A 12,301-nucleotide genomic window follows, 5' to 3' on the forward strand; every position below is an offset into this window, starting at 1 on the left:
GGCAAGACGCAGGAATACAGCAATGTACACACACGATTGAAACAAGTGAAAAATGGAAAGAAGCTGGTTATGCGTGAAGAAACAAAGAGTTGTCCATGATCTTACCTCCTTATGAGGCAAAGTTGTGAGTAAGAAAGCCCTTCAAAGTCTTCAGAGCAGAAAAAGATGCTGTCAGAGCCGGCTGTTTGAAAAGGAGAACAAAGAACGTCACAACCTCAATTCCGAGAACATTCAGACAGTAGGTCAAATCCTGGTGCTCAAGGACACTCGGCTTTATCCCGTCTCTCCTGCATCACTGCAGACAAGCCTTCATTGCCCAGTTCTCTCCTCTCCAGGCTGTCACTTAGACGCCAACGTTTACATCATTGTTATTTCATCCCTTCACGTTCACCACTTCGTTTTAAATCAAACGTGAAACAAAAATTGATTTCCCAACCTTTCATCTTCCCTCATTTTATATTGCAAACCTCTAAATCTCATTTCAGGTTATCACCACACGATAAATTACATACATCTGAAAATTGATTTTTCCAAAGGTCTTTTCTCACCCTTTACGTTTCAACATGACCAGAGAGCATGATTCTAATTACAGCCCTGCACACCTGACCCACAGCCTGCTAACATTTACGCCCATGATTTTTAACTTTTCTTTAAATAGAATTCTCAGCCAGGCAAAGGACTCACTAAACAGCTCACTAAAATGTGAATAGCTTCAATGTCCTGCTGGAGTTGTGAGTGTCACTTCTCTCTTTTTGGTTTTTGCTTGCTTTCTCCCTTAACATGTGTGGGTTTTTAAAATCCCACCTGCTACAAAGCACCAGTATCTATCAAGCTTACTGCCCTAGGTTCTGTAGCTGTAAAGTTGATATAATAGTCAAAATTGGCTATATTCTATGGAGAAACTGGAGAAGTTTATATGGTAGATCCATATAATTGTAACTTAGAGAATTCAAATATTAAGGTAGGTTTTCTTTCCACATGAAGCAAGTAGGGCTGTAAGGAAGGAAGCCTCAAGACAGAACATTCATGAGTATCACAGGCACACCGCACTTAACTATACTTGACTTCATTGTGTTTCGCAGATTCCATGATTTTTACAAGTTTAAGGTTTGTGGCACCCATGCTTATGGGTGCCATTTTTCCAACAGCATTTGCTCCCTTAGCGTCTGTGTCACATTATGGAATTCTTGCAATATGTCAAACTCTTCCATTTTTATTATATTTGTCTTAATGATCTGTGATCAGTGATCTTTGAAGTCACTAATATGACTCATGGAGGGCTCAGATAATGGTCTGTATTTTTTAGCAATAAAAATTTATTTTTATTAATTTTTTGACGTGGACCCTTTTTAAAGTCCTTATTGAATACGTTACAATATTGCTTCTGTTTTACGTTTTGGTTCTTTGGCCACGAGGCATCCCCAGTTCAGTTCAGTCGCTTAGTCATGTCCAACTCTTTGCGACCCCATGAATCACAGCACGCCAGGCCTCCCTGTCCATCACCAACTCCCAGAGTCCACCCAAACCCATGTCCATTGAGTTAGCGATGCCATCCAACCATCTCATCCTCTGTCGTCCCCTTCTCCTGCCCTCAATCTTTCCCAGCATCAGGGTCTTTTCAAACAAGTCAGCTCTTCGCATCAGGTGGCCAAAGTATTGGAGTTTCAGATCAAACCCACACCCCCTGAAATGGAAGGTGAAGTCTTAACCGCTGGACCTCCAGGGAAGTCCCTGCAATAAAAGTTTTTTAAATGAAGTTATGTACATTGGTTTTTAGACATAATGTTATTGCACACATACCAGACCACAGTATAAAAATATCTTGGGAAAACAAAAAATTGGTATGACTCCCTTTATTGGATATTGGCTTTATTGCAGTATTCTTGAACCAAACCCACATCACCTCCAAGGTGTGCCTGTATGTGTGCTTGGGGGATGAGGAAGGAGGGTGTATAGGTAGACACCAGTCAGTTATCTCCACTCTCTCTTGTCCACAGAACTGACTTCTTCCCCCACCATTACATTATAATCATCCTTATCAAGACTAGTTATAGCCTGCTCCTTCAATTCCACTAGTTTTTGTCCTGTTGGGCTTCCCTGGTGGCTCAGACGGTAAAGCATCTGCCTGCAATGCGGGAGACCCAGATTCGATTCCTGGGTCGGGAAGATCCCCTGGAGCAGGAAATGGCAATCCACTCCAGCACTCTTGCCTGGAAAATCCCATGGACGGAGGAGCCTGATAGGCTACAGTCCATGGGGTCGCAAAGAGTCGGACACGACTGAGCAACTTCACTTTCTTTACCTGACTTCTCAGCTGTAACTGATACTATCAGGGTCCACCATTCAAGCAGGGTTTGAACATTAGCAGCCAAGACACTCTCCTCTCAGTGGTTCAAGCCTCAGAACTCTCCCAAGATCCTAGATGCTGGCCGCACTCACCTTCTGTGATGGCCCACACTGTCTGTGGAATGTTTCTCTCTTAATAAGTCCTTCTTACCTATCAAAAAAAAAAAAAGCCCCTAGATGCTCATTACATCTCAGTCGGAGCAGCTATGGATCTCTGAACTCAGTACGCACAGTTTGCTTTCAGTACCCAGCACACATTGTGATTTAAAATATGTCAACAAACTCCTTGATATTTCCCTCTTCAAGAATGGAGATGAATTCCCTTCTTGTAGACTGAACTTAGTGGTTCTTTTTTTCTTAAGGTCTTTTAAAAATATATATATTTATTTATTAACTGTGCTGGGTCTTAGTTGCAGCACCCGTAATCTTTTAATCTTCGTTGCAACATGCGAGATCTTTAGTTGCGTGCAGCATGAGAACTTGGTTGTGACACGTGGGATCTAGTTCCCTGACCAGGGATGGAACCCGGAGCCCCCTGCATTGGAAGCTCGGAGTCTTAGCCACTGGACCACCAGGGAAATCTCTGGACTTACTGATTCGTTTCTAGTAGTGTGTCACAGAAGGGACAATGAGATGAGAACACAAATATCTGAGGTTAGAACACAAAAGGCAGGGTGACTTCCTTCTTGTTCCCTTGGATCACATGCTCTGGAGGTGGCCAGCTGCCCTGTCAGAAGGACACTCATGCAGCCCTGAGGACAGGCCGACACAGGGAGAAACGGAGGCCAACAGCCGTAAGTGGGGGCCATCGTGGAAGCAGTCCTCAAACCTGCAAGTCAGTGTATCACCAGGACCACCACCCAGATAAACTACTTCCAAATTTCTGACACATACAAACTGTGAGGTTAAAATTTTGCTATTTGAAAATCACTAGTTTGGGGATAATCTATTATGCAAGAATAGAAAAAACTAGTATTACCAGGAGCCTGTATTACATCCTCTCTGAAATACCAAGCTGTCTTTAATTCCTGACTAGACCCAACCAAAACAAATGCCAGTATTTTCTGAGCTAGTCACTGGCTGGCATTTTTTGGAATGATTTAATTAAAAGCTAAAGGCTTTGAACTTTTAATTATAACTTTATCACAATTCTAAACAGTTCAATGGCTCTGATTTAGTCTTTCAATGTACAGGCTGGGAAGACAGATCATATGATATAGGTGGTTTGAATGCATGTATATTTCATGTGTTCTCCCTATATAATTGCCCTCCCCCTCTTTGCCTCTATCTCCCTCTCCCCACTAAGTAATTCTAGCGAGGATGAGAAGGGGGCTAAGGAAACTGAGGTACACTGAAATTTAGAAACTTGACCAGCTTATACTGCTAGTAAGTAGTGGAACCAAGATTCAAACCAGATAGTCTACTTTCAAATTCTGTGCTCATGATCATTGTGCTATGCTGCCTCTCGTGTGTGTGTGTGTGTGTGTGTGTGTGCGCGTGCGCATGTGTGATCACATTTCAAGAATAGGTAGAAGTTCTCAAATTCACCAGTATGTTTACATACATAGTCTACTCCTTAGCTGATATTTCCTCCCATGGTACTTAACCTGTTAATAGTTAAATTATCAACTGTTTTATGCAATGAAGATGGACATCTACATACACACACATATACGAATTGGGACACAAAGGACAGTGTAGGCTTTTCTGGAGCAGAGTACCAGATGGCAAACATATAAACAGTGGAATTCAAGTGAAATATCTTTAGATTGCTTTATTATATGTAAATATCATTCCTAGTACACAATCTATGAATCAGTTCCTCAGAGGTATTTAGTGCAATGATAAACACATCACTTTTTACCGTGTTTACTTAAAAAGGAAAAAAAAAAATCCAAATCACATTGGGAGATCTTTATTAATTTAAATTGATATTGTTAATTTTGTCTGCCAAGTCCTTAGTAAATAGACCCTTATTTGATACAAACTTCCAGGTTCTCAATAACACAGGATCATCATGAGGACTAGCAGTTATCAAGAGTTTTGTAATGATTAAAATAATGTTCAAACAATTCATAAGTTACTTCACCGAAATACTTAAAAGAATATTCTGGGGAGTGTTTGAAAGATCTGCTTATAAATAGTGACTGATATACTTAGTTAAGTATTTGGTGCTGAAGATAAACACTTCTTATATAAAACATTGTTTTAATACATTGCTCTACTGATGAAACTAGTTTATTAGATATAATACATTTCTAACACTAAAGAATAAAGCTTTATCTTCATATTTACTTTATTCATAAGACTCTTATCAATGAAGAATGCTGTACCCAACAATAATAAACTGGCATACTGCAATAATAAACTGGCATATTCTGTAAAAGTGAAAAAGAAAGCTGCAACAGAACAAACTAGATAACTGCCTTACACATTCTTTATATAAACAGCCCCTTTCGAACAGAAATAAACGCGGACCAAACGCTTTTAGTTTTTATGCCTAGGTGGTAATTACAAAGCTGCACACGCTTAAGAGAAAAGGAACAACAGTGATACAGAACACAGTATTTTTAACAATTATAACACATTTAACATCCTCAGTTGACCACTGGATTCTCAGATCAGATTGGCAACTGAAATTTCACATCCACCTGGGCTTGCTTGGCTAAGGTCACTATCTCAGAGAGCTTCACAACCTGAAAGGAAAACAAAACAATCTTTGTCTCTATTTTCACAAGAACACAGAATCAGAACAATTGGTCAATGCGAAATTAACTGCATCTTCAATCCTTTTCATTTAAAACATCTGGGCTACTCTGATATTGTTATAAACTACTTCACAGTCTCAGAAGCATCTGTCACTCTGGCATGCATCCATGCTAGGCTGCTTCAGTTGTGTCCAGCGGTTTGCAACCCTATGGACTGCAGTCTGCCAGGCTCCCCCGTCTGTGGTATTCTCCAAGCAAGAATACTGGAGTGGGTTGCTGTGCCCTAGTCCAGGGGATCTTCCCAACCCAGGGATAGATCCCGTGTCTCTTACCTCTCCTGAAAGAAAGGAGGGTTCTTTACCACCAGTGCCACACGGGAAGCCCTTGCCACTCCGAGGACGACAGTCAAATCTAACACTTCATAACCTGCATATTATAACCCACACTAGATTCTATTCACATATATAAAATCAGAAGGTATTAAATAGACACATATCTTATATATGTATATACCTCTTTTTCATTGCCCTATTTATATCTTTATTTTTTTCCTCTTTTTAAATTGAAGTTTAGTTGATTTACAATGTTGTGTTAGTTTCAGGTATACAGCAAAGTGATTCAGTTACTCACATATAGATTCTTTTCCAGATTCTCTTCCCTTATAGATACTGAATATAGTTCCCTGTGCTATACAGCAGGTCCTTGCTGACTATCTATTTTATATATAATAGTGGATATATGTTAATCCCAAACTCTTAATTTATTCCTCTCCCCCTCCCTTTCACCTTTGGTAACCCTACGCTTGTTTTCTATATCTGTGTCTGTTTCTCTTTTGTAAGTTCATTTGTGACATATTTTAAACTCCACATGTACATGGTATCATACAGTATTTGTCTTTCTCTTTCTGACTTCCTTCACTTGGTATGATGATCTCTAGGTCCATCCATGTTGCTGCAAATGGCATTATTTCATTCTTTTTTATGGCTGAGTAGTATTCAATTGAATATATGTATATGTATATATACTGCATCGTCTTTATCCATTCATGTGTTGATGGACATTTAGGTTGCTTCTATCTCTTGGCTACTGTAAATTTGCTGCTATGAAAATTGAGGTGCATTTATCTTTTCCAATTACAGTTTTCTGCAGATATATCCAAGAATAGGATTGCTGAATCATATGGTAGTTCCATTTTTAGTTTTTTGAGGAACCTCCATACTGTTTTCCACAGTGATTTCACCAATTTACATTCCCACCAAAAAACTGTAGGACATTTCCCTTCTCTCCACACCTTCTTCAGCATTTATTCATAGACTTTTTAGTGATGGTTTTGCATTTCTCTAATAATTAGTAGTGTTGAGCATTTTTTCATGCACATGTTAGCCATCAATCTGTATGTCTTCTTTGGAGAAATGTCTATTTACATCTGTTGCTCTTAACTATCAGAGAAGGCGATGGCACCCCACTCCAGTACTCTTACCTGGAAAATCCCAGGGATGGAGGAGCCTGGTAGGCTGCAGTCCATGGGGTCGCAAACAGTCGGACACGACTGAGCGACTTCACTTTCACTTTTATGCACTGGAGAAGGAAATGGCAACCCACTCCAGTGTTCTTGCCTGGAGAATCCCAGGGACGGGGGAGCCTGATGGGCTGCCGTCTCTGGGGTCACACAGAATCGGACACGACTGAAGCAACTTAGGAGCAGTAGCAGCAGCAGCCCTTAACTATCTTTGACGATAGAAACAGTAACCGTCTTAGCTGGATACTACACAACACAAAGGGCACCTAAATAAAAGTTTGGGGAATTCCCTGGTGGTCTAGTGGTTAGGACTTAGAGCTTTCACTGCCAGGGCCCAAGTTCAATTCCTGATCAGAGAACTAAGATCCTGCAAGCCACATAGCATGGACATAAATAAATAAATAAAAGCTGATTTTAAAAATATGTATATAATCCTAGAATGTTGGGATAGGAGCTTGAATCTAGAAGTTACTATTTTACTTCCTGTCAGTAAGTTAACAATCATCAACCTGAATTCCAATGTTCTCTCTATAAATCTATCTGAGAATATTCAGCTGGTACCATACAAAATATACAAATTAAACATATCTAAAACCAAACAACAAATTTAGCTTCTCTCCTCTCCAGCAGAATAGTTAAGAGAAGGTTTTAGACACCTTGAGTTCAGATCCCACTCTGATGTTTACAACATGTGATCCTGAATAAGATTAATGTATCGAGCTTTTGTTTCTTCATCTATAAAAGTGGATATTATATCAGCAAACTTACATTAAGTCAGGTAATAGTGGAAGGGGAAAAAAAGGCTTAGCACTGCATGCATAATAAATTATAAATGGCAGCAATTGCTAATGTTATCATCATATTATTAATACTGTCATGACTTCCATAACCTCCTACTCACTAGAAAAACACTACAGACACAACTTAAATCAACTGTTCACTTTTATCTTCTATGGTCTATTTGATCAAGCTCCTACTGATTCTTACCCTTTCTCTCCATGTCCAAAAAGCTTTTCCTAATTCAGGCTCTCACTGCAAACAAGCATATTTTCAGAGAAAAGTTCTAACCTATTCATTCCCTTCACCTCACCTCACATCTAATTACTGAACTAGCCAGACTCCTACTATCCCTCACTCTTTCCTTCAGCAACTGATCCCACATCTCAGTGTCAAAGCAGGCTTTCTGAAACACTTTCTCCCTACCATACTCTTACTCAAAATCTTAATTTAAACTCAGGATTGTGTGTAAGTTCACAATGAACTGTCTATGAACTTCAGATAAAAGTCAAAAGTTCTCATTTAAAAACACCTCTGTTTCCACTACAGAGTATTCAACAAGATATAGTATTAAATAAAAGAAATGAGGTAAAATACATGTTACCATGATGTAATGTGGGAAAGTGGAGATATATGTATACACATACATACATACTGTATTTGTGTTTTTAAAGAAAGTGAAAAGATAAACTAAGAAATTCTAATAAAAAAAAAAACTGATTACCTATGGGGAAGGAAGAAACAGTAATAGGTATAAAGGCTAGCTTCTCTGAATATATCTTGTTTTACAGTTTGACTTTGGAACCATGCAAATATTTGCAACAAAAAAAATTAAGCAATTACTTTAAAATAAAGAAATGAAACTGCATCAAAGTGGGATAAAACAAAGAACTATTTCACAGGAATTTTAGAATCCAGCAAATTTGGGGAAATACTTCAAAGGACAAAAAGAACTGTGGATACAAATCTACTACTCTACTTTCAGTAGACATATTGTTGGTATCATTATTCTAAAACTGCTCTGTTTGTATTGAGGGACAAAGCAATGAATATTTATGTTAGCATGGAATGGGAAAAAAAAGAGAAACACATCAGATAAGAAAAAAAACAAAACTGTACTCCTGGATTTGGAAATATCAGTACGTGCTCATGTATTTCTCTCTTTAAAAAATATGTATTGTCCTAGACTTGTAACTTAAAATCTAGAAACCATGAACAACCCAAAAGTTATAAGCACCCTTAAGGTTTAAACTGTGATATATAAACACCATTTGGCTGATTTCAGGTCAGCAGCAAGAAATGTAAAAACGAGCCTGAAACACCTCATTACACCAGAAAGCATATCATAGGACGTGTGAGGAGTCAACATGAAGAGGTTCTCACTGACCACAGATGGGATAATCTAAGAATCAGTAAAAATAACTAAAATGGACTGAACCACATCAAATGTATTGAAATCCATGAGTTCAAAATAGGATGTGCATACATGCATGCCATGTAACACACAACACACACCTAAAAACAAAAAAACTAAGAAACAAAAAAGCCTGTGTTACTGTCATAGGCCATACTGGAGGCACTGATACCTTCAGCGCCTTAGCATCATCAACTCATGTACCTGAAATGATTTATGCAAATTTAAAGATGTTTTAAATATCTACACAAAATCATTTAAAATTTACTTATCAATAAAAGCAAAGAATCAAGTAAGTATCCTGCCTTTTCTAGGCAAAATGGGCACCATGACAATAAAATAATTGATACAAGAAAAGTTTCACTTTTTATATGTATTCCATATAATAAATAATTATAGAATTAGAAAAATCACCACTTTTGCATAAAATGTTGCATTTAAGTTATAAGTGTCAAGGACTGCTAGTATTATCTGAGAAGTTACTTGACATTTATATACCTCTTTATGTAATTACACAAAATCAACAATAAAATATTCTTGCTTCCCACTCCCCCAAATCAAATACATATACGATCAGGCCTACAGATTGAACTACCAGTTTACAGGAAGTATAGGAGCAAAGGAACATGTTAACACATTACTGACCAGGGGATTTTTTGCAGAAACTAACATCCGTGTCAGACTTTATTTTTTTGGGCTTCAAAATCTCTGCAGATGGTGACTGCAGCCATGAAATTAAAAGACGCTTACTCCTTGGAAGGAAAGTTATGACCAACCTAGATAGCATATTCAAAAGCAGAGACATTACTTTGCCGACTAAGGTCCGTCTAGTCAAGGCTATGGTTTTTCCTGTGGTCATGTATGGATGTGAGTTGGACTGTGAAGAAAGTGGAACGCCAAAGAATTGATGCTTTTGAACTGTGGTGTTGGAGAAGACTCTTGAGAGCCCCTTGGACTGCAAGGAGATCCAACCAGTCCATTCTGAAGGAGATCAGCCCTGGGATTTCTTTGGAAGGAATGATGCTAAAGCTGAAACTCCAGTACTTTGGCCACATCGTGCAAAGAGTTGACTCACTGGAAAAGACTCTGATGCTGGAAGGGATTGAGGGCAGGAGGAGAAGGGGACGACAGAGGATGAGATGGCTGGATGGTATCACCGACTTGATGGACATGAGTTTGAGTGAATTCCAGGAGTTGGTGATGGACAGGGAGGCCTAGAGTGATGTGATTCATGGGGTCGCAAAGAGTCGGACACGACTGAACAACTGAACTGAACGCCTGTGGCCAGCAATATATTATGTAAGTTAATACTGAAACATTCCAGTGAATAGTGTTCAGGTAACAATGTATTAATACAACTCTGGTCAATAAATTGTTAAATGACACCCCACAGATACAATCATTAAAATGCAGACTACAGGAGACACTACTACCCATCAGCCTGTTTTGTTTTCAACAAATAAACTTAAAAAGGGGGGTAGGGGTGGGCAAGGGGGAATCTATAAGGAGAAATTTAGTGATATATTAACCAACTGCAAGCATAGATTTATTTTGATCCTAAATCTAACAAAGATCGTAGGCAAAATATATTTAAGAAAATCAGAGATGTTTCAACACTGACTTGATTCTTTTTTATAAAATATAAACATAATACCACTATCCCACCTGAAATAACAATAATTCCTTTATATCATCAATACTTTTATCTTTTATAGGTAGATGATGGTATGTATGAAATGATATAGTGTCTGGGATTTGCTTCAAAATAATCATGGGCAATGGAAGGAAGTAGGTAAAAATTAGATGAGACAAGGTTGGGCATGAGTTGGTAACTGTTTAGGATCTTGGGATATGAAAGGTATATGGGATTCAATATTCCTAGTATTTAAGTGAAACACTAATTATTAGCAGTATTAGCTGTTCACTTTAGAATCGAAGTGCCTGTAAACCTTTCAGACACTGCAAATTTTTCCTTAGATCAACATAACCCGTTTACCATTTTAGCAGCTTCGTCCAAATCATCACAAGCAAGAATTTTAAGTCCACTGTCCGCTATCAGTGCCTTAGCATCATCAACTCGTGTACCTGGAAATGATTTATGCAAATATAAAGATGCTTTAAATACATACACAAAATCATTTAAAATGTTTTTCAACCAACTTCTGTCATTTAATACAAATGCTTCTAAACCAAAGAAAATACTGTAAAAACCTGGAGCCATCTTGTAAAATACTTTGCCTTATCACGTTAATGGTAATTCAGACAAGTCAGAACTCAAGACAAAGCATAGCAAATAATGTATCAACTTATACCAAACAAAACTATCAACAATTTTGTCCCAATGTTAGATTTTTTTTAACTCATATTTTAAAAAGTCTGTATTATACACTCTTATTTTAAAAATACAGCTATTTATTTATTTATTTATTTTTAATAGCCTCAACTGTAAGGCTGACTTTTTTTTTTTTTTATTTTACTTTACAATACTGTATTGGTTTTGCCATACATTGACATGAATCCACCATGGGTGTACATGAGTTCCCAAACATGAACCCCCCTCCCACCTCCCACCCCACATCATCTCTCTGGATCATCCCCGTGCACCAGCCCCAAGCATCCTGTATCCTGCATCGAACATAGCCTGGCAATTTGTTTCTTACACGATAGTGTACCTGTTTCAGTGCCATTCTCCCAAATCATCCCACCCTCTCCCTCTCCCTCAGAGTCCAAAAGTCCACTCTACACATCTGTGTCTCTTTTGCTGTCTCGCATACAGGGTCATCATTACCATCTTTCTAAATTCCATATATATGTGTTAGTATACTGTAAAAATACAGCCATTTAAAACTAAATTTAAATGAACTAAACTCCCTGGAATTACGAACTTTTAATAATGAACTTTTAAAAGTTTAAATAAAAGTTTAATTATGAACTTTCAGAGTTAGTGAAACAACTACGAGATACCTTTTACACTCACCTTGTAACCGTACCACAATCGGTATTTTAATTTCCAAATCCTTTACTGCCATGACTATACCCTGTGCAATAACGTCACACCGCATGATTCCTCCAAAAATGTTGACCAAAATAGACAGTACCTGTCAATAAAACGTTTTGGAGGTTAAAATTTTAAAGGAATGACGCTTTTTCCTTCCTTCTCAGGAACACACTCATATCTGGGCCTTGTGTGTGTGCTCAGTCACTTCGGTCATGTCTGACTCTCTGCGACTCTAGGCCTACAGCCCACCAGCTCCTCTGTCCATGGGATTCTCCAGACAAGAATACTGGAGTGGGCTGCCGTGCCCTCCTCCAGGGCATCTTCCCCACCCAGAGACTGAACCTGCATCTCCTGTGTCTTCTGCATCACAGGCAGATTCTTTACTGCTGAGCCACTGGGAAAGCCCTATCTGCGCCTTATAGAAGTTAACCCCACAGAAACATTTTCAGACCAAACAAGCCATACTGTCTGCGTGCAGCTCTCCTCACTGAAGTCTGGCAGTCCACCACCCACCAAAATTTCCTTCCCCTCCTTGGGTA

At 38.5% G+C, this 12,301-nt stretch overlaps 1 protein-coding gene across 1 annotated transcript in view; it reads right to left on the reverse strand.

Annotated features, from left to right (window-relative positions):
* Positions 1 to 4,183: 4,183 nt before the first annotated feature.
* The window catches only part of SUCLA2 (succinate-CoA ligase ADP-forming subunit beta), a 58,671-nt gene continuing 50,553 nt past the window's right edge, over positions 4,184 to 12,301 (reverse strand). Inside the window, exons 9-11 of the mRNA XM_068984520.1 lie at positions 11,742 to 11,862; positions 10,761 to 10,849; positions 4,184 to 5,042 (exon numbers count right to left, since the gene is read on the reverse strand). Of these exons, the coding sequence (XP_068840621.1) occupies positions 4,968 to 5,042; positions 10,761 to 10,849; positions 11,742 to 11,862 (285 nt within the window). The 3' untranslated portion in view covers positions 4,184 to 4,967. The remainder of the gene's footprint in view (positions 5,043 to 10,760; positions 10,850 to 11,741; positions 11,863 to 12,301) is intronic.

This window comes from Capricornis sumatraensis, chromosome 12 (assembly GCF_032405125.1).
Source record: "Capricornis sumatraensis isolate serow.1 chromosome 12, serow.2, whole genome shotgun sequence".
Lineage (NCBI taxonomy): Eukaryota > Metazoa > Chordata > Mammalia > Artiodactyla > Bovidae > Capricornis > Capricornis sumatraensis.